The sequence below is a fragment of the Schistocerca piceifrons genome, chromosome 5 (assembly GCF_021461385.2).
Source record: "Schistocerca piceifrons isolate TAMUIC-IGC-003096 chromosome 5, iqSchPice1.1, whole genome shotgun sequence".
Lineage (NCBI taxonomy): Eukaryota > Metazoa > Arthropoda > Insecta > Orthoptera > Acrididae > Schistocerca > Schistocerca piceifrons.
The window spans coordinates 306,392,814-306,415,941 of record NC_060142.1 but is presented as its reverse complement, the minus strand read 5'-3'; the positions used below and the strand labels follow the sequence as shown (position 1 = coordinate 306,415,941).

The following is a 23,128-nucleotide window of genomic DNA, read 5'->3' as shown; positions in this document are numbered from 1 at the left end:
TTGTTTCTTGGCTATTTGCAATGCAATATTTGTGCCAGGATTTTGCTGGTGACAGATACTGTGTGGCGGGTTGTGAGAAACACATTAACTGCTGCCTGTGTATGAGCTACCAGAACAGTTTTGGCCCTCTTGTTCTTAAATGTCTGTGTCATGAATTTTCAATCCTCGGTTTATATAGATGAACTGGTGTTAACGTTATGTGTTCATTGCCATTCCTGATGCAGACTCCCTGAAATTGACTTGAAGCTAGGACATGTATAATTGTGTGGTAAGTGGTGGAACATATAATGATGATATTGGGGAACCTGAAGGGTATATCTATCACCATTAATCACTTGGAGGTGCAGAATGGGCCCACAAGGTCTAAATGTATACTTCTTACCTTAGAAATTGCAACACTCTACACAACATCAAATTAGGATGAAGGGTACTAAACTCATGGATATGCAAATTATTAGCTTTCAAGAGTAACCAAACAAAGTAGGCAGGGGAAGCATCTCTCAGTATATCTCACAATTGGACAATGGAAGCACTGTAATATACTGAGGCAGCAATTTATCCTTCTGCAATAATGCTTTTTGTAGCAGTAGGGCCATAGTCAGTTCTTTGCTGGATCCCAATAGCCCCATGTGCCTAAGACCCTAGAGGACTGATATATTATTTTAATGGGTCATAAATGACATGGACAGTGTTCAACTGTCTCCCTGGTGACAGTTTCTTTAGACCTTTCACCCACTGAAGATGTCTGGTAGGAGCTGCCAGAGGGCAGGGTAACCTAGAAGTGATTCCCATAACCAGCAGTGTGAGTAGATTAGCACAGTAGTGATAATTTATCACTAGCATACTTTATACAAGTAGCCTACAGCGTCTCTGCTGTTTGTTAATGGGTAGCTTGAATTGTAATGCATTCCTAAATGCTCTTCACCATGATCATTTATGATCATTTACAGAACATGATATGTGAACTGATTCCAGTGAGAAGGATCATAATAGGATTTCAGATGGTTTTATAGAAGAAGGAAGAGGGGAACAATGCCTGCACTTGCTTTACAAATTTTTAATTAAAAAAAAATTATCTACATTGGTCATGGATATTTATTTTTATAAATGCCTTAGAAATATCTCTATTTTCCAGTTTTTTGTTTTTGAACAGTCTTTTAAACTTAATCTGGATTTATTTGAGCACCCGATAGGTTCCTTTTATTCTTAACTGTTAAAATTTCACAATGGCTGAAGGGGCATTAGTCACAGATTAATCTGCTACACAGCGACAAAATGTGTAATTTGTTATTAAGCACCTTGTGTGATGTGGGTATGGTAAGGGAAATTTAGCAGTATTGTAAACACCATAGTTAACACATTTTATTGGTATTGAGAAGCAAGATAATGTTGAGACAACTCAAATTATCATCTTTTATTGACTATTTGGGTCCTGCAGATGTGCTTGCTACATACCGAGCTGAGTGCTGTGTCACTCTCAGATGGTGCATCCACCTACACTAAGTAGCCTGTGTTTGGGCCTTTACATGGGCTGGGGTACCTAATCAGCCTACCTCACCCCATGTTGAATATCTGTGGAGTGCTTTCTGTGATGTCTCATTCTACTGCTCTGAAATTTGGCACTGCTGAGACAAACATTATTGTAGGTGTATAAATTAGTTTCTGACTTCGGAGCTTCTCGTAGATTTATTATTGTCCCAAATTGATAGAGGAGATTTGGAGGAACTCTTGTTGGAAGATACAACTGTAATGTTACACCTGCTGGTGTAAATGGCTTAGGACTGTTGCTTGCAAAGTCTGTGGAGGAGTTGTCACCTATGTCAACACAAAATTATTCATCCTCAATCTGGCTCTATGTAGAACAGATGAAAAAAACATTGGGATCCAAATTTTGCTGAAAAGTGAGGTTGAATGCAGCAAAAGAGGTCATCACAAAGTGTCTGAACACAACCTAGTTGCCTAAAGCTGTTGAGATATAGGGTGGAAACACCACTGTAAACTTAAACTCATCAACAGCACTTAGGTACCTGACTGCTGGCTCACCTATGCCTGCCATTAGTGCTCAGGGGACAGCAAGTAAGCCCATGTTAATTCTTCAGTAGCACTGAAGTAAAATCCAAAGGCCAGGCTTAAACTTGTCAATAGCTCCTCAGGAGTGGTGGAGTATGACGAATTAACTTGTCAGCAGCAGCCAGAGGGTTAATAACAATTTTTTTAATGCTTTATTTTATCTCATATGTGTATTTGCCCAAACCAAATGGTAAATCTGGAAAAGCTGAGTAGAGACACAGGTAACCAAAAATTGTTCATTCTGTATGGCACACCAAAATTATAGTACTATCGTTTCAGTTGTATTATAATATGTTTTTCATGTAATTTTTTTCCATGGTTGAATTCTATGTAAAAAGGTATTGATTATTATGATTCATACTGGTGAATAATATTATATTGAGTCAAAAGGCATTTCCTTTGAAATAAAAGAAATCATTTATGATGTATGACATAGGCATCATATCCCGGTGCAAGACCCAGGTGCAAAATGTAACCAATCCACCCACTCAGCACCTCCTACTCCATTCCTCGCACAGGCTTATCTGTCAGATGTTGAGCCACCTGTGGAAGCAGCCATGTCACGTACCATATCCGCTGCAATCACACTGTACAACTTTTTATGCCAGTATGACAACCAACCAATTGTCAACCAGAATGAATGGCTACTCCTAAACTGTAACCAAGAATGAAGTTGATCACCCAGTGGCACAATGTGCAGCAGGTACAATATGCAAGAAATTTTTGAAAAGGTTACATTACTAGTTTTGATGCACTGAGTCTTCATTTTCAAATGTCATCACAACCTGAAAACTACATTAATAATCGCAATCACACTTCTTTCAGAAATTTTTACAAAAAATACAGTAAAATCAGTAAACAGAAGCGAGGGCAGCAGAAAAAGGTCACAAGACATGACAAGTTTTAGTTGATCAGTCATTTCACACCTTAATTCAGTCTACATGAATACTGCATCAGGATGAAGAATCTTGCTGCATTACATCCCGCAGTGACACAATGATCATTTTGCAAACAAAGGCTCATACACTGTACTCTGATAACGTGCAGCAAGCCCGAAACTAGAACACAGCATGCAGTCATACTGTGTTCTGGTAATGAAATCTTTGTAAGATTTCATTAGCACAGTATGATTGTGTGCTGTTTTCTACTTTTGTACTTGCTGCACATTATAAGATTACAATATGTGAGCCTTTGTTAGAAAATGATCATTGCATCACTGCAGGACGTAATGCAAGAGTACATAATAGCTTTCATCCAGGTGCAGTTTTCATCTACACTGCATTAAAGTGTGAAATGACTGATCAGACAAAAACTATGATGAAGTCTTGTGTCCCATTTATGCTGCCTTTGCTTCAGTTTGCTGGTTTCCCCATCTTCTGTCCTGTAACCCACTTCCAACACACATCACCTTTGTCATGTGCCACACTCCATCAGCTCCAATACTGTGTATCACATGCCCAGTCCATGTACCTGCCACTCCTCCCTCCTGCATTCTGAGCCAGCAACTCTGCTGCCTCCCTCCAACCACTAGCTACCCATGCCACCCATGTTCCTACTTCATGCTACTTTCTCGCCATCCACCCAAAACCAATTGTGTGTGTGTGTGTGTGTGTGTGTGTGTGTGTGTGTGTGTGTGTGTGTGCGCGCACGCACATTTGTATGTGGGCATGTGTGCATGGATGTGTGCATTTATATGTGTGTCTATATATTGATATCGTAGCCTGACAAAAGATTTATTTTGAAAACTAGCAAGTTTTCTTTCTTCTTTATGTGTGGTTGTTTAAGACTCAACATTTTTTTCTGTTTAGTGAATGGCCTCCTTTACTCATAAAGTGTTCACATTCTGCCAGAATTTTCCTTACTATATAAATAGGATATGCTTAGTCTAAATACCTGAAGCTTAATTAAGTTTCTGATGGTAATTAAATTTTTATTTTACTAAAAAAATATTACTCAGTATGTTTTCATGAGACTTGTCAACCCATCGTTTTGCATTAAAGGTGTTCTCAGTAATTGAGAGCATTATATTTTATGTTATTGTGATGTTTTCTCTTTCAACTTTCACCTTACCTTTTCCCAATGCTGCCGATTTGATTATTGATTTTTTCCCTTTTATTCCTATTTAACATTATTCAGTTAGACATTTATTTCTTTTTACTTCTTTTTCACTATTTGCATCACATTACTTTTATTTATTGCTGTCAAATATTTCTCATCTGTGCTCCTAGTTTAAATCTGTCTTTTACTTGTTCTGACTTGTGTCTTGCATCTCTAACTGTTTCTGACTTCTCAAGTTTTCAAACTTATCTCTCACTGTCATTTCATTTTGCATTTTATCCCTCATACACTACGTGATCAAAAGTATCCAGACACCCCAAAGACATGTTTTTCATATTAGGTGCACTGTGCTGCCACCTACTGCCAGGTACTCCATATCAGCGACCTCAGTAGTCATTAGACATCACGAGAGAACAGAATGGGGTGCTGCATGCATGGAACTCAAAGACTTCAAACGTGGTCAGGTAATTGGGTGTCACTTGTGTCATATGTCTATACACGAGATTTCCAAGCTCCTAAACATCCCTAGTTCCACTGTTTCCAATGTGACAGTGAAGTGGAAATGTGAAGTACACGTACAGCGCAAAAGCATACAGGCTGACTTCTTCTGTTGACTGACAGAGACTGCTGACAGTTGAAGAGGGTCATAACATGTAATAGGCAGACATCTATCCAGACCATCACACAGGAATTCCAAACTGCATCAGGATCCACTGCAAGCACTATGACAGTTATACGAGAGGTGAGAAAACTTGGATTTCGTGGTCGAGCAGCTGCTCATAAGCTACACATGATGCCGGTAAATGCCAAATGATGCCTCACTTCATGCAAGGAGCATAATCATTAGACGATTGAACCTTGGAAAAACGTTGTACGGAGTGACGAATCATGGTACACAATGTGGTGATCCGATGGCAGGGTGTGAGTATGGCGAATGCTTGGTGAACGTTATCTTCCAGGATGTGTAGTACCAACAGTAAAATTTGAAGGCAGTGGTGTTATGATGTGGTTGTGTTTTTCATGGAGGGGGCTTGCACCCCTTGTTGTTTTGTATGGCACTATCACAGCACAGGCCTACATTGATGTTTTAAGCACCTTCTTGCTCCCCACTGTTGAAGAGCAATTCGGTGATGGTGATTCATCTTTCAACATGATTGAGCACCTTTCATAATGCACGGCCTGTGGCGGAGTGGTTACACGACAATAACATCCTTGTAATGGACTAGCCTGCACAGAGATTTGATCTGAATCCTATAGAACACCTTTGGGATGTTTTGCAATGCCGACATTGATACCTCTCCTCAGTGCAGCACTCCATGAGGAATGGGTTGCCACTCCCCAAGAAACCTTCCAGCACCTGATTGAACATATGCCTGCAAGAGTGGAAGCTGTCCTCAAGGCTATGGGTGGGCCAACACCATATTGAATTCCAGCATTTCTGGCAGAGGGTGCCACGAAGTTGTGAGTCATTTTCAGCCAGGTGTCCGGATACTTTTGATCACATAATGTACATTCCTGCTTGACCTTAGTGTTTGATAGGTTTTCCTGCTTTGCCCTGAAATAAACCCATTTTCATCTCCATTTCTTTTGTTTTACTAGATGAGGAATCTTTTGTTTCAAGAGCCTTGAATTTCATCAGCTTTTGAGAATTTATTTATGTCTGCACCTGCTGATGGTAAGCTAAGAAGACATAATTTGCATTTAAGATTAGATATTGTTGACTGTTATTCAAGGTACAATATGAAAACCTCTCCATTACTAGAACATTTTTGATACTTAGTAACTATTATCATTAAAATAAACACACTAAAAATTTTGTCTACATGTGTAATAACCTATTGTAACAATTATTCCATGAATGTTTTCTGTATGGCATGTGTTGCAACTAAATACAACGACATATGCTGTGCCAGTATGTACCACTCAGCCAACAATAAAATGATAATCACTGCATTATCTATCATATACTTCCCAGGGTATTCACTTAAATCGTCTTTCCAGGATTTCACACACTGGGTTACTGGATGGTATGACTGGAATCTGGCATTAAACCAGGAAGGTGGCCCTAACTGGGTAGAAAACTATGTTGATGCTTCAGTTATTGTGAATGCGAAAAATGATGAATTTTATAAGCAGCCATTATTTTATGCTATTGGCCACTTTTCCAAGTTTATTCCTGAAGATTCAGTGAGGATTAATATTGTTCCAAACAATGAAAATGGAATTGAAACTGTGCCATTCACAACTACATATAATGCAACAGCTATCATTTTGTTCAATAAGTAAGTTCCTTTTTTCATCATTTTCTATTTACAACAGAGCAAAAGTTCATAATAATATAAATAGTTTTTTCATGATTTCATCAATGAAGGTTTGCAGCAGATGTTTTCAGAAGTATAATGAAGAAAAACTGCAACCAGAACATTTTTTGTATGTATGATTTATTTCACCTTACCTAGTTTCACACCTTGGCTCATATTCACATTAGCAGTAATGATTTCTTCAACAAATTTCACACTTTTGTCCCATAGTACAACACAATATTAATGACTGTGTGTTTTATAGCAACTTTAACATTTTATTTCCTGATACTTGAGAAAAAATTTATTTTATGCATTAAAAAACAGGAGTCTGCTTCACTGATGCATGTCATGCTGAAGAGAAAGCTGGTAGGCACATGTTTATTTATGTCATTGGACAATGAGCCTAGGCCATAAACTAATTATGTTGAAATAAATAATTTAGTCAAAATTTGTGATTGGTTGCTTTTTTCCACCTATAATATTTCGTAGGTTTCTAGCAGAGATAATTATTTCACTACATGATTTGGCTATGTGGGCATGATGCATTTGGCAATGTTCTGCAGGGGGGGTGGGCACGGTGAGATTGGTGATAACTCGCAACAGTGAGGGCATGACATGGCTGGCGGTGTTCTGTACTGGTGCGGTGTGGTTATTGGCATTATGTGTCAGCTCAGCATGGATGGTGGACAAGTGGGGGTTTCTTGATGTTGTGCAAATGTCATCACTCCATCCATGAGCAGTGATGTCGGAGTCAGTGATATTCAGGCAGGGTCGGTTTAGCTTGAGGTTGGCATGCTGTTGTGTGTGCCGTCATGGAAACTGCACATCATGCCCACCATCATTGTTGTCCACATTTTTGATACACTGTGTTTCTTGATCAAATGTATTCAATTCAGTAACCTATGACGAGCATCTAGAGATTCATGCTCATGGACTTGCAGAGGACATTTCACAATCTGCAGTCTATACCATGTGGTCAGGATGTGATAAATGTTGATCTGCATATGCAGACAGCATAATAATTGTGATGGTGGTTTATCACTGAACACTTCATTTTTAATGATGTGATGAATTTGTTCCTCTGGGGAATGGTTGATATGGCAAATTAGAGCAGATTTCATAGTTCCATATTTATTGTCTGTTGCGGGCACGAGTATGGTATCACTTATTGTTACAGTATTGTGGTTTAGAAGTGTGATGAATATGGTTGCATGAATGATTGTGGGGTTGCTCAAAGCAAAGCTATTGTCCACGATGATGAACCACAACGCAGGCCAATCCAACCATTATGGCAGAAATGGGAGATGTGTCCTGTAGTTGATGGATTCCCATGATAAGCACCTATTATTTGGGAACAACATTATAACATGATACGGTGGTAGATGGCACAGTAGGTAACACAGCCGGCTGCATGAGCTGTGCTACAACTGTATTTTACCATGGTGAGGTTTACTGATCAAACACAATTAAGCATGTGTCCAATAGATTGGGTTGCCTAGGTTCAGGTGTGGCCTAGTTGCCAAGGGAAGCACAGATCTGAGAGAAATCACAAAGTACACACAACACAAACTGCACACTGCTATAGCTCTGTCCAACAGGGTGTCACTATGACTTCATATCACTCTGGTTACATTCATGGTGTTATCCATAGTTACAGGTGCCATCCATGAAAGAAGAGATGTTGTCTGTCAGTGAAAACTGTACTGCAAAATTTGAGCATGTCAGTGGCATCGTCGATGTGTACATGTCAGAAATGATACATTTCTACATGATCACAATTGACAGGAGTCACTAATGTGGATCCACAGGTTGTAGGAGATGATTACAATGAATAACCATATGGTTGTAACGTGCTGTAGAACAACATTTATTACTGATAAGAGCATACATTCCTAAGCATTCCTGTTCAAAGAGTCTGTTGTGCCAGAGCTGAGTCTACCACCAGTGATGTTACCTCGCAGGGTCACATTCACATAAATCATCAGAAGATCAAAATAAATTGCAACAGGTTTTAAACAAAATGCCTGTATAGTGCAAAAAGTGGTAATTGACCCTAAACAATGAAAAATGTGAGGTCATCCAGATGAATCCTAAAAGGAATCCATTAAATTTTGATTACACAATAAATCACACAAATGTAAATGCCACCAATTCAAGTAAATACCTATGAATAACAGCTATGAACAACTGAAACCGAAACAATCATGTAGATAATGTTGTATAGAAAGCAAACCAAAGACTGCATTTTACTGATAGAACACTAAGAAGATGCAACAAATCCACTGAAGAGTCTGCCTATACTAAGCTTGTCCATCCTTTGCTAGAGCATTTCTGTGCAATGTGGGGTTCTTACCAGATAGGATGGACAAAGGACAATGAAAAAATTCAAAGAAGGGCAGCTTCTTTTGTATTATCATAAAATAAGGGAGACAATATCACTGATATGATATAAAAAATAGGATGTCAATTTGTGGGTAGATGTTTTGATGAATTTTCAATCTCCAACTTTCTTCCCCAAATATAAAAATATTGTTTTGATATCCACCTACATAGAGAGGAATGACCATCATAAAAAAAGAGAAGTCAGAGTTCACATGGGAAGGTTTATGTTTTCGCTTTCCTCATGTGAAACTGGTTCAGTGAACTTTTTGCTAGACACATAAATGTGAACTGTGCAGTAGTCGTGTAGATATAGAATTTATTTATGTATTATATCACATGTCATGTCAATTTGTATAGAGAACATCAAAATATTAGTAATGCTATTGCTTCCTACAGATTACAGTATAATAAAATAATGTCTTCACTTAAATTACACATAAAAACATAAGTTACTTAAATATCTTGACTTCTGAAAAACATGACCAAGGATGTATGTAATGTAACTGAACTCACCTTGCTTTAAAAAAAATTCCTGATATTGATTTGATGGTTACAATTACTCCATGTAACAATCACAAATTAGGTAAATTATATACTCAAAAGCACTATTATTCTTTATCCTAAAATTAATTATCTTCCTGGACTTCCACTTTTTACACTGTTGTTGTGCACACATCTTTCCTGGTGCTGACGTTTGGAATATTCATTGCCACTCACTGGGATGCATTAAGCCATGTGCAAAGTGAAATGTGTAACTTAAATTTTACTTCTTATTTCCATAACATGTAAGACTAGGAGTTTTATCATAAAAATTGTGTAGAGAAGACCATCTCAATGGAGCATATGGTCATATTTGCTCTTATCGTTTCAAGAACCTGGTTAAGTAAGAAACTTTTTTGATGGTAAATGATCAAGCTATTGTATAAAAGAGTGTTTAAGATAAATGTTTTCCATCAAGTACTATTCAATGCTGCAGTGCCTGAACCCTTAAGAAAGTGGTTTTGAATTAATATTTGCTCTTAAGAATAAGAATAAGAATAAGAATCTTTATTAGCCGTTCAGTATTTTCTTATACAATGGGCTTCATCAATAAGTTCAATTACAGTATAAAGATGGTTATATTCTCATAACAATGTGTATATAAATCATATGAATGTTAGTGTAGTACAATAGCACACATTTGGAATTTTATATATTGTTTATTTTACAATAAAAAAGAAAACATTATACCGATTTATATTAAGCGAGGAGTATTCATGTTGATGACACTATGTCATTATCATATACAAGTTGATAATACTATGTCATTATCCTAAGCTATTGATACAAATATAGAGCACTCAAAATAGGTCTATTATGCCTATATGTTAGATATTGTTTTTCCAAGTTTAGTTCCTACTACAGGCAGAGGTACCTTTCCCTATGTTAAAACAGCAAATCTGACATATTACAATCTTTATATTCATCAACTGAGTAAAATGCTTTACCTTTGAGCCACTGACCCAATGTTGTCTTAAATTTACTTTTAGATACTGTTTGTACAATTGTAGGGAGCATATTAAACAGTTCAAGGCCTACATATTTATAACTATTATGTGTCTTGGACAGTCTACAGTATGGCAGATCAATTGTGTGGTTTCGTCGTGTGTTGTGGGTGTGGACAGATGACCTAAGGGGATATTGAGCTATGTTTTCTTTTACGTGTAATAAGCAATAATAGATGTACAAACAAGCAACTGTCATGATATTAAGTTTTTTGAAATGTTCCCTGCATGTACCCCTAGGAGATAAACCTACTATACATCGAAGAGCTTTTTTTTGCCATCTGAAAATTGATATTGAATTGGGAGAATTTCCCCAGAGCAGAATACCATATGAAAGATGGGGGTGTATATAACCAAAATATGAATGCAGCAGCAAGTTTTGGCTGACACTATTCCTAAGCTTATAAAGTAGGAATATAGCACGTGCAAGTTTAGAACAGACTATGTGATATGTTTCTGGTCAATCATCATTCCTAACAGTTTAACAGACTTATTTTCTTTGTTTGATACCTTCAAATTAAAGAATATTTCCTCAGTTTTTGTTTCATTTACGAATAGGAAGTTAGCACTAAACCAATGAAATGATTTTTCAAATATTATTTTATTTTTTTCTCATACAGATTTCTCGTACAGTCCGCATAGAGGACTGTTTACAGGGTAACATATCATTAACATACACTACAAACAGGAAGGGCCCAAGTATGGAGCCCTGTGGCACACCTCTTTTTATTGTTTGTAGGTTTGACAGCTGCCCATTTACACTAACCAATTGTACTCTGTTGCTTAAGTAGGATTCTAATAATTTCAGGGTGTCCTCTTCCATACCATGGTGTCTTAATTTCATGATCAAAGAACTATGAGATACAGTGTCTAGGAGAGTAGCACAGGAGATTAATTTATTTTCAAAGCCATCATATATATCACTAACAATATTTTCAGCCACTTTAACTGTGGATAGTTTAGATCTGAATCCATATTGTGAGTTACTTGATGAGTTATTCCTCCCAAAATAGTGATTCGTTTGTTGGTGAACATAGTCTTCGATTATTTTAGATATTATTGGGATTAATGAGATAGGGCGATAGTTACTTGGGTTTGATTTATCTCCTTTCTTAAATATGAGAATAGTTACTGCTATTGTCAAACAGTCGGGGAAAATCCCTTGCAGTAATATACGGTTAATGAGCGTGGTTAGAGCGGACAGAAGATCACTTGATATCTTCTTTATGACGAAGTTTGACAGACCATAGAAGTCCTCTGCTCTGGAACTACTTAGTTTGCCTATTGCTTTGCTAACATCATTTTCAGTTACTGTTGCCCAGCAGAATTTATGGATTACATACTTATTTGAACCTAAAAGAGTTTTACCATCAAGCATGGCGTTGAGGTGAGACAATTCTTATTGTAAACTGAAGTTAACAAAGTGTGAGTTTAAGACATCTGGGGCTATGGGTATAGCTAGTTGAGTTGCTGGTCTATTTATTTCACTTTTAATTACTTCCCAGGCAGCTTTACAGCTGTGTCTGGATTTAAGAATATAGTTATCATTCACCCTACATTTTGCCAAACTTATTTCAGATCTATAAATTGACCAATGGACCTTGCCGTTGGTGGGGAGGCTCGCATGCCTCAACGATACAGATAGCCGTACCGTAGGTGCAACCACAATGGAGGGGCATCTGTTGAGAGGCCAGACAAACGTGTGGTTCCTGAAGAGGGGCAGCAGCCTTTTCAGTAGTTGCGGGGATAACAGTCTGGATGATTGACTGATCTGGCCTTGCAACACTAACCAAAATGGCCTTGTTGTTCGGGTACTGCGAACGGCTGAAAGCAAGGGGAAACTACAGCTGTAATTTTTCCCGAGGGCATGCAGCTTTACTGTATGATTAAATTATGATGGCGTCCTCTTGGGTAAAATATTCCGGAGGTAAAATAGTCCCCCATTCGGATCTCCGGGCGGGGACTACTCAAGAGGACGTCATTATCAGGAGAAAGAAAAGTGGTGTTCTATGGATCGGAGCGTGGTATGTCAGATCCCTTAATCGGGCAGGTAGTTTAGAAAATTTAAAAAGGGAAATGGATAGATTAAAGTTAGATATGGTGGAAATTAGTGAAGTTCGGTGGAAGGAGAAACAAGACTTTTGGTTAGGTGAATACAGGGTTATAAATACAAAATCAAATAAGGGTAATGCAGGAGTAGGTATAATAATAAATTAAAAAAATAGGAGTACAGGTAAGCTACTACAAACACCATAGTGAACGCATTATTGTGGCGAAGATAGACACGAAGCCCACACCTACTACAGTAGTACAAGTTTATATGCCAACTAGCTCCACAGATGACGAAGAAATTGATGAAATGTATGATGAGATAAAAGAAATTATTCAGGTAGTGAAGGGAGACGAAAATTTAATAGTCACGGGTGACTGGAATTTGGGAGTAGGAAAGGGGAGAGAAGGAAACATAGTAGGTGAATATGGATTGGGGCTAAGAAATGAAAGAGGAAGCCGCCTGGTAGAATTTTGCGCAGAACATAACTTATCTAGCTAACACTTGGTTCAAGAATCATAAAAGAAGACTGTATACATGGAAGAAGCCTGGAGATACTAAAAGGTATCAGATAGATTATATAATGGTAGGTAAGACATTTCCAGGGGCAGATGTGGACTCTGACCACAATCTATTGGTTATGAGCTGTAGATTAAAATTGAAGAAACTGCAAAAAGGTGGGAATTTAAGGAGATGGGACCTGGATAAACTGACTAAACCAGGGGTTGTGCAGAGTTTCAGGGAGAGCATAAGGGAACAACTGACAGGAATGGGGGAAAGAAATACAGTATAAGAAGAATGGGAAGCTTTGAGGGATGCAATAGTAAAGGCAGCAAAGGATCAAATAGGTAAAAAGATGAGGGCAAGTAGAAACCTTTGGGTAACAGAATAAATATTGAATTTAATTGATGAAAGAAGAAAATATAAAAGTGCAGTAAATGAAACAGGCAAAAAGGAATACAAACGTCTCAAAATTATGGAAATGGAAGAGGATGTAGATAAAGATGAAATGGGAGATATGATACTGCGTGAAGAGTTTGATAGAGCACTGAAAGACCTGAATCGAAACAAGGCCCCCGGAGTAGACAACATTCCATTAGAACTACTGACAGCCTTGGGAGAACCAGTCCTGACAAAACTCTACCATCTGGTGAGCAAGATGTGTGAGACAGGCGAAATACCCTCAGACTTCAAGGAGAGTATAACAATTCCAATCCCAAAGAAAGCAGGTGTTGACAGATGTGAAAATTACCGAACTATCAGTTTAATAAGTCACAGCTACAAAATACTAATGCGAATTCTTTACAGATGAATGGAAAAACTGATAGAAGCCAACCTCGGGGAAGATCAGTTTGGATTCCGTAGAAATGTTGGAACACATGAGGCAATACTGACCCTACGACTTATCTTAGAAGCTAGTTTAAGGAAAGGCAAACCTACATTTCTAGCATTTGTAGACTTGGAGAAAGCTTTTGACAATGTTGATTGGAATACTCTCTTTCAAATTCTGAAGGTGGCAGGGGTAAAATACAGGGAGTGAAAGGCTGTTTACAATTTGTACAGAAAGCAGATGGCAGTCATACAAGTCGAGGGGTATGAAAGGGAAGCAGTGGGTTGGGAAGGGAGTGAGACAGGGTTGTACCCTATCCCTGATGTTATTCAATCTGTATATTGAGCAAGCAATAAAAGAAACAAAGGAAAAGTTCGGAGTAGGTATTAAAATCCATGGAGAAGAAATAAAAACTTTGAGGTTTGCTGATGACATTGTAATTCTGTCAGAGACAGCAAAGGACTTGGAAGAGCAGTTGAACGGAATGGACAGTGTCTTCAAAGGAGGGTATAAGATGAACATCAACAAAAGCAAAACGAGGATAATGGAATGTAGTCTAATTAAGTCAGGTGATGCAGAGGGAATTAGATTAGGAAATGAGGCACTTAAAGTAGTAAAGGAGTTTTGCTATTTGGGATGCAAAATAACTTATGATGGTTGAATTAGAGAGGATATAATATGTAGACTGGCAACGGCAAGGAAAGCGTTTCTGAAGAAGAAAAATTTGTTAACATTGAGTATAGATTTAAATGTTAGGAAGTCGTTTCTGAAAGTATTTGTATGGAGTGTAGACATGTATGGAAGTGAAACGTGGACGATAAATAGTTTAGACAAGAAGAGAATAGAAGCTTTCGAAATGTGGTGGTACAGAAGAATGCTGAAGATTACATGGTAGATCACATGACTAATGAAGAAGTATTGAATAGAACTGGGGAGAAAAGGAATTTGTGGCACAACGTGACTAGAAGAAGGGATCGATTGGTAGGAGATGTTCTGAGGCATCAAGGGATCACCAATTTGGTATTGGAGGGCAGCGTGGAGGGTAAAAATTGTAGAGGGAGACCAAGAGATGAATACATTAAGCAGATTCAGAAGGATGTAGGCTGCAGTAGGTACTGGGAGATGAAGAAGATTGCACAGGATAGAGTAGCATGGAGAGCTGCATCATACCAGTCTCAGGACTGAAGACCACAACAACAACAACAAATTTTTCTTATTCTAATGTACATCTCTTTGTACTCGCTGCTGTTATGAGATCTGTCCTTAAACATCTTATACATGGATGCAGTAACTTAGCCTGAGGACAGTGTGTTTTAGAAACTCAGTGTCTTTTAAACTTGTGTACAACATCTATGCAGTGTTTCCTACTACTCATCCAGAAATAATAAAATTTCATGCAGAACTCAAAATTCATTCTTCATTCTGCTGTCAAGAACAAGTGAGAAAAATAACAGCAGCTTACCTCATATTTATTTTGAAACAGTAAGCAATTGGAAAACAATTAGGAAAAATCAAGTTATGTAGAGAACTTCACTTTGTAACATAATTGTAATGCAGGTAGTGTAGCTCATTCAATAACCTATATATAATCATATTTAAAATCATTGTCCCCTGCAAATGCTCTACTTTGGTGTTACAACATACATTTCTTGATTATGACAGGCAGTTAACATATATGTCTTAACAGTATTTTCAAGTGACAGTGGTTATATAAAATAACTTAAACCAGTCAAAAGACAATAAATCTTTAAGTGGTACTGGTCACTGTTTCTTCTTCCCACTAAAACATCATCCACAATTATTTTACAGCATTAAAAGACTGCTAGGATTTGCATATTTGCTGCACTGCGTGTTAGTGTTGTAGCCAAGAAGCTGAACTTGCTTTGTTTTCTTCAAGTCACAGTGTGCAACATTTAATTCCTTCTATTAAAATATTTCAGTAGAGTGTGTTCCAAGTTCCAAAATTAAAAGGTGGGCCAGTGACAAAATAAATACATGATATGGTCTGTTACTAATATGCAGGGTGTAAGACTACCGTAGAAAGTGACATTTTTAAAATTAAAATTTTAGCAGCAGAAAAGTGTTTTGATTTAAAATTATCTGGGAGTAACCACATTGTTCGTGGTTGTCACAGTGCCTGCCAGTAGCTGAGTGGATTGCTTTTGCCCAAATTTATTATATTTATTACTTCTACTAACTTCCCTGCTGACAAGTCAGTGCTGATTATATGAAGAGAACACCCACATCTTTTCAAACAAGTTCAAGTATCTTCTACAAGGGGGCATCTGCCCACCTTTCCCTTGCTATACATGCCCACAATGATGTTTAGAGAGAAATCATGAGAAGAAGTAATATTGTACTGTAAACAGAATGTAACTTTTCAGTTGGTGGGGGATGGGAAGGGGATGTGAGTGATATCTATCTCCCACAAACACTACTATTGTAGGTTAGGTAGCACACAAAACAAACATTCATCTGTGTTTCTATGAAACCAGGGGTGACACTGTGAAGTAAGGAGTGCTGAAATAACTTTACATAAGAATCATATGCTACAAATTAAAAAAAATACTACTGTAGAATGTTAGTGTGATAAGAATTTGTTGCTAATGAAACCTAAAATCAAGAGGATCCAAGGCAATACCAGCTGACTTCTATCGATACCCCCACTTTCCAGGTCCTCTGCAAAAAGTGCCAATTACATTGTGCATGTAGTAATTGGTAAATTTAACTTCTCCTTAAGCTTCTTGCCACAGCAACTTTGTCTTGCTTTCCAAAACAAGTGGTAAAATCAAAAGGGACTAATTTCATTCATTCATTCAGGGACTAATTTCATTCATTTACTCATTCATTCATTTAACATCAGGTGTACATCCCATCAAGAATGAGAACCATTAGGGGTTTGGAGCAAGTCACGGTATCGATCCATAAGAGACAAGCAAATCATAGAGTCGTATTAACCATAAGTTATTACTATACTGCTTATTGATATACATGTTTATGCCAACTAAATTTAGCCTAGTAAATCAGAGAGGAAGCCACTACTTCGAGAAAAATTGCAGCTTTCTCAGTTATGTTAAACAGTTGCATTGGTGTTTTTCAGTGAAAACAATTGTTTACGATTTCCAGTCCTTAGTCCTGTTTACAGTACATTACTACCTGTTATGCAGATTCACAGTGAATGCTGCTACTTGGCTTATAAATAACAGAACTTTTCCACCTTTGAACTGATATTCAGATAATTTATAGAATGAGTGGCTAATGAGTTATCTTTTTAGTTTTCTTTTAAAATGCCAAAGGCTTTCAGTACCATGTTTTGTTATCTGTGCACAAGAGTAGTTAATTCTACTCTGAACTTCACACAATGAGATGATATATTCATTAAAATGATTAATAAACAAATTCAGTGGTAACTGAGTGTATAAATATCACGACCCTTAAAAAGACCTCTGCAGCAGGTGTGGTTATATACTTTACAGAATATGCTTACTGCTCATTTTTGATGAATAAATACTTTATTGACTTAAGGTACACTGCTCCAGAAAAAAAAATCTATGCCTAATGCAGTCATACTTGGACAATAGAAGACAGTTAGTTAAGGTAAATAATCAAATGTCAGAATGTCTTCCAGTTGTAAAGGGTGTACCTCAAGGATCTGTTCTTGGACCTTTCCTTTTCATTATTTATATAAGTGATTTACCTGCAGTTGCATTGTGTGATCCAGTGCTACATGCTGATGACACAACACTCATATATGTGATACCAATCTTGGAAATATGCTACACAGCATGGCAGTGGCAATGGAGAAGTGCACTACTTTGTTTGAGGCAAATGTACTGCAGAAGAACGATAGTAAAACTGAAGCTACTGTATTCAGTCTGAATGCTCCCACTCATGATAACAAAACAGTAAAATTATTAGGATTTCATATAGATCTAAAGCTCAGCTGGGATGCCCACACAGGGAAGACATGTGGCATATTGGCACATGCCATACATCTGTTGTACAAGCTGAAGAGTAGTGTCAGTAAAGAACTTCTGTTGTAAGCATATTTTGCATTCTTCCATTCACCTGAGTTATCGAATACGATTATGGGGCAATTCCTTAGGCTCAAAATTAGTGTTTAAATGGCAAAAGAAAGCCATAAGGTGCATAGCAGAACTTAGCCCGTATTAATCATGTCGAGATTATTTTAAGTAACTAAATATAATGACAGTGCCTGGCCTATATATTTACAACTGCCTTGTCTTCGTTAAAGAGAATCTGAGTAAATTTGACTGAAGGAGGGCAGTTCATGACCATAACATAAGAAGTGGACATATAATTAATATGCCACATGCTACGCTTGCAAGGACACATAAGAGCTACAAATATCTTGGTCCTGTCTACTCCAAGAAATTACTTGAAAATGCCTACACAGTGCCAGTAAATAAATTTAAAACTGGTCTTTTGAGGTGGATCAAAAGTAAAGTAATTTACGATGCTCAAGAGTTCCTTGAGAATGTGACAAATGACCCACTTGCCTTATGAGAATGAACTATAAATTAACTGCAAACTATACATATGCCACAATGTGCAACTATTTTATTACTATTTCATTTACTGTTAATTATCTGTTTGATTATTTATTTGTCATTCACTGTACTGCATAGTTCATTTATCTTGTAACTGATCTATTAGGAAACTTCTTGTTATTGACATTTGCACAAATATGTATTCTATCCATCCGAGATTATTATAGTGTAGTTAATAACATTTTTCATGTCAAACATTATATTATTATAATTATTGTTATTATTATTATGTAAACACTGATGACACCAATTGCATGAAAATATGCTGAATAGTGGAATAAAACATTTGTATTTATAATATCTATAGCTATTACCAGTACACATCCTAACCATAGACAAAGTTTACACAAATGTAAAGTGGACGAAAGACTTAATTCTGAAATTATCAATATTCAAACATTATAACTATCATCTATTTCATCAGTTTTTATCAAAATTTACTCTTGATGAAATGCATTAATATGATAATAAGGTTTTCTGTTTCCTTAACAATATTGTTGATATTCCAACCTGGAGATTCCATTGTTTTCTTTTCTGCTTCATGTTCTGACTGCTAATGTTTCTGTGTTCTAGGGGAGATCATAATACAACAATATCAATTGCAGACCCAGATCATGGCTACATTACTCTTTCAATTCCAGAAAGATCTTTCAACACTCTAGTGTACTGGTAACATACATGTGTGGGATTTTTAATAATGTCTGAAATTTTTAAAAATGATGCTTCAAATTGTTGATGGACATGGGAGATTAAGATCTCTTATAAGACAGCTTAAATTTGTTTTTTGATTATGGACTGAAGAACACAATTAATAATTCAAATAAAACTATTTTGTTGTCCATGTACAAATAAGTTAATGAAATGGTGATGTGTGTGTGGGTGTTTGTTTTTTTTATTCTACACTCAGTGAGCTGAGACAGCATGTAAACCAAATGGTCAGTGCAATAGATTATTATTATTTTATCTTCAGTGCTTGTAAAGGCATTTCTGATGAACTGTCCTATATCTAAAGCTTTAATTTCAAATCAGCCATCGTACATTTTTGTGGTGTTACAACAGCCTCCTTTGAGACTTAATTTAGTGAACTGCATGTAGTCTGCTAAATGTGATAAAATCTCTAAAATAAACATTTTCAAGTGGCAGAACATTGCAGTAGTTATGCAGATATGGAGATATTTGTGTGGGGTACGCTAAAGTAGAGAGCTGCTTCAAAACAATTTTCAGTCCAAAGATGATAACAACAAGAAAATTTTCCTTGACATGCTATCTGTACCTTTAAATGGCTGTACAATGCTCTTTGATTTACAACATGTATATCTGTGTAATGCCTGGAAAATTTGTGTTTTCATATGTATTTACTGATATATGATAATGAGTCACTATACAGCTTACTGGAACAGCTTTTTTGTGGATAATCTTATAACTTATAGTATAATATATGGTAGCATATTCTGAATAACAAATGATATAATTATTTCACAGTGAAGTACAATGCAAAGCAGGCTGCTGGTTGCATTAAGCAGCAATACACATGTAAACCACTGTATACATTTGAGGAAGAGGTTACAAACCCTTGAAAAGCATTTTGTATTTTAATAAAAAACATGAATGATTGATAATATCTGTTTTAATTTACATTGTAATCTAAACAGTAATTTATAGAGTAGGATAGTGACGCTCATAGCTGATGCAGTTATTATATGAAATCCCACTAATGCATTACAGTCAAGATACTGTAGCTGCAGGTTCTTCAACCAAACCTTTTGTGCATCCAATGTATTCATCCCTGGTGAGTAATTGTATTACAGATTTTGAGGCATCTCAACCTCAAATAGCAAACACAACTAACTGGCCTGTCTGACACTCACAGGCCAAACCATTAACAAACTACTTATAATTTTGATCTAATTTTTAATGTTCCCAGCAACTCTGTTAATGAAGTTGACCGTCTACAATATAATCTGTGGGTTTGGCTTTCAGGTTCTTGTTTGTTTTTAACTAATAAAATACTCTGGAGAAAAATGATCTTAAAAACTAAAATGCAGGTTGACATCATTTATTTCAGCTTTTTGTGGAATTCCTGGCCTCATCATCATCACGTTCAGTTCCTGGGATTAGGCTAACTGCCTATTCTGTCTTAAAATGTTATTGTTGATCTCATCTCCCTTTGTGTCTACCAGGGTTTCTTCTATCTCACAGACCATATCCTAAAAGTTGTTTTTCTTCTGGCATTCAGCTTACATGCTCTTTCCATTTATTTCTAAATTTCTCTATTGTGTTTTTTATCTCCTTAACGTTTAATTCTTCTCTAATTTGTTAATTCCTGATCCACTCTTGGCATGTACACCTTTTCACTGCTCTTAGAAATCTTATTTCAGGTGCCTGTTTTGTTTAAGATAGATAATTTCCTTGCTACAAAATAACGTAAAAATGAATTTGTAAAAATTACTTGTAGATATGCTCTCTTCATCTATCCAATATCATATGTACAACTGTACAATACTATGATTGCTTGGATCAATAAAATATAATACAATACAATACAATGCATATCAGCAAAACAGCTCTGTGCACATACATGGAACAAGAAACAGCAATAACATCCATGTATACTATGCCAGGACATCAACCTATCAGAAAAGTGTTCTTCATAGAGGTACACAATTATATAATCACGTTCCCAACATCTAATTATTAAAGGAAGACTGTTCAAAAAAAGCTTAAGCCATTTCTGATGGATCAAGGCTTCTACTCTGTAAATGAATTCCTCGCCAATTGAAATGGAATCTTATAATGTAAAATTTCAAATGTAATGTGTGACAGATCACACTAGTTGTATGTATGGTATTGTATTAACATAGTCATTTGCATTTACATCAACATTGTAATAAATTCTATTATTGTATATCATTATGTGTGTGAAAACCTTCTCTGTATTCTTTATTGACTTGTCCTATAGCTGTACAAGATGTTGCAGGACCAAAATTAAATAAATAAATAAAATAATTATGTTCGTTACTTATTTGGTTTGCTAAATAATTAACGCTATTAACTTCTTAATTTTTCTGTTACTGACAACAATTTTTGATCTGACTGGCTCAACTCCTTTAAATGCCATTATCTTCATTTTATTAACTGAGATTTTCATATTGTATTCTTTGCCCAGATTTTTTTAATACCAAGTGCAATAAACTCTAAAAATGGCAGGTGTTTGTGGTTCCATCGTAATATGTTGTTGATGTATACAGGGTGAAGCAAAATTAGCACTTTCGGGTTTGCTGCAATACTCCTCACATGCCACTGATAAAAAAAATGTCTCTCAGAAATTTTTTACTTCCAGCGAGTACATCTGACAAAAAAAAAGATGTTAAACTGGAAATGTGGCAATACTGTAACCAAATGTATGGTAACTACCTCTGTCAGGAAACATTAGTTGTTCTGTACATTTGGTGCAGTGGATAGCGTTTTGGGTTAGCATGCAGGAGGTCGAGGGTGGGACACATTTTATTTTATTTGGTAATTTCTGTCTCACATTTCATACAGTAATATACACCATTTCTTAGGTCACAAGTATCCTAAATTTACAACATTTTGTAATGCTGAACATAACAAATACATGGTTAGACAAATAAGAAAGAGACCTGTCATAGGACATAGTAACTACAAAAACAATATCAGTTTTGAGATGCTTAAATGATAACAAAGTACAATAACACAACATGTGCTTGTCATTTATACTACATGTAATATGACTCAGACATCACACATTAGCTACCAGTGACAATAATAATATCCGTATTAATGATCGCATGATCTTCACAACAGAATATGTTGTCCTCAGAACAACATATGCTCAAACCAACTTCCCAGCACATCCAAACATTGCACAAGCCACTGGATCATACAGCTCTGGACACTTCACAGCAAAGCTGTGTCCACAGTAGCAAGACAAGCATGAACACGCACTACCAGTTCTTCCACATTTGTCGGTGGAGTAGAGTACATGTGCTCCTTCAGGTGTCCCCACAGGAAGAAATCCAGGAGATTTGGGTCAGGTGAATTTGGTGGCCATACAACTGGACCTCCACATCTGACCCATTTCCCTGGAAGTGTTCTGTCCAAATACTGACGCACATTAATTCCAGAGTGTGGAGGTGCACCATCATATTGGAACTGTATCCTCTGCCGAACATGTAGTGGAATATCTTCCAGCACATCTGGCACATAGTTTGAGACCAATGAATGATACTTTCGTGTAGTCAAGCAGTCAGGCAACATGTAGTGGCCCAGACACCTGTCGCCCAATATTCAAGCCCAGACGTTTATACCAAAGCGAACTTGATACCTAGGGTCGCGGATGACGTGCCGGTTAACATCACACCAATAGTGTGCATTGTGCATCTTGAAGACACCCTCACAATTGAATGTTGCTTCATCCGACCATATTTTGCTGTTCACAAAGTCATTGTTTGCTTCTTGTTGTTGCTGGTGGAACCATTCACAGAATTCCATCTACTGACGGTGATCTGCAGGATGCAGGAGTTGCGTGAAAGCTTAATGATAGGGGTGCAGCACATGCTCGTGCAGCACGTTAATGACCGTGCATTGCGAGACATGCAGCTGCTTTGCTACGTGTACTTCATTGAGGTTCTTGGTGTATGATCTCCAGAATAGCTTGCTCAATGGCTGGAGTACAGTGAGTCCATGGACGACCTCTGTCAAGTGATGGTGGAAGGAGAGAACCTGACTCCCAAAGCGCAGCTCCAGACAATGAAACACATTTTTATCTGGATGGCATTGACGAGGATATGTAGCAGCAT

General features: G+C 36.9%; 1 protein-coding gene across 1 annotated transcript in view; it reads left to right on the top strand.

Moving 5' to 3' along the window:
- The window catches only part of LOC124798513 (lysosomal acid glucosylceramidase-like), a 118,166-nt gene extending 98,239 nt beyond the window's left edge, over window positions 1–19,927 (top strand). The window contains exons 7-8 of the mRNA XM_047261956.1: window positions 6,130–6,410; window positions 18,882–19,927. Of these exons, the coding sequence (XP_047117912.1) occupies window positions 6,130–6,410; window positions 18,882–18,981 (381 nt within the window). The 3' untranslated portion in view covers window positions 18,982–19,927. The remainder of the gene's footprint in view (window positions 1–6,129; window positions 6,411–18,881) is intronic.
- Window positions 19,928–23,128: the final 3,201 nt, after the last annotated feature.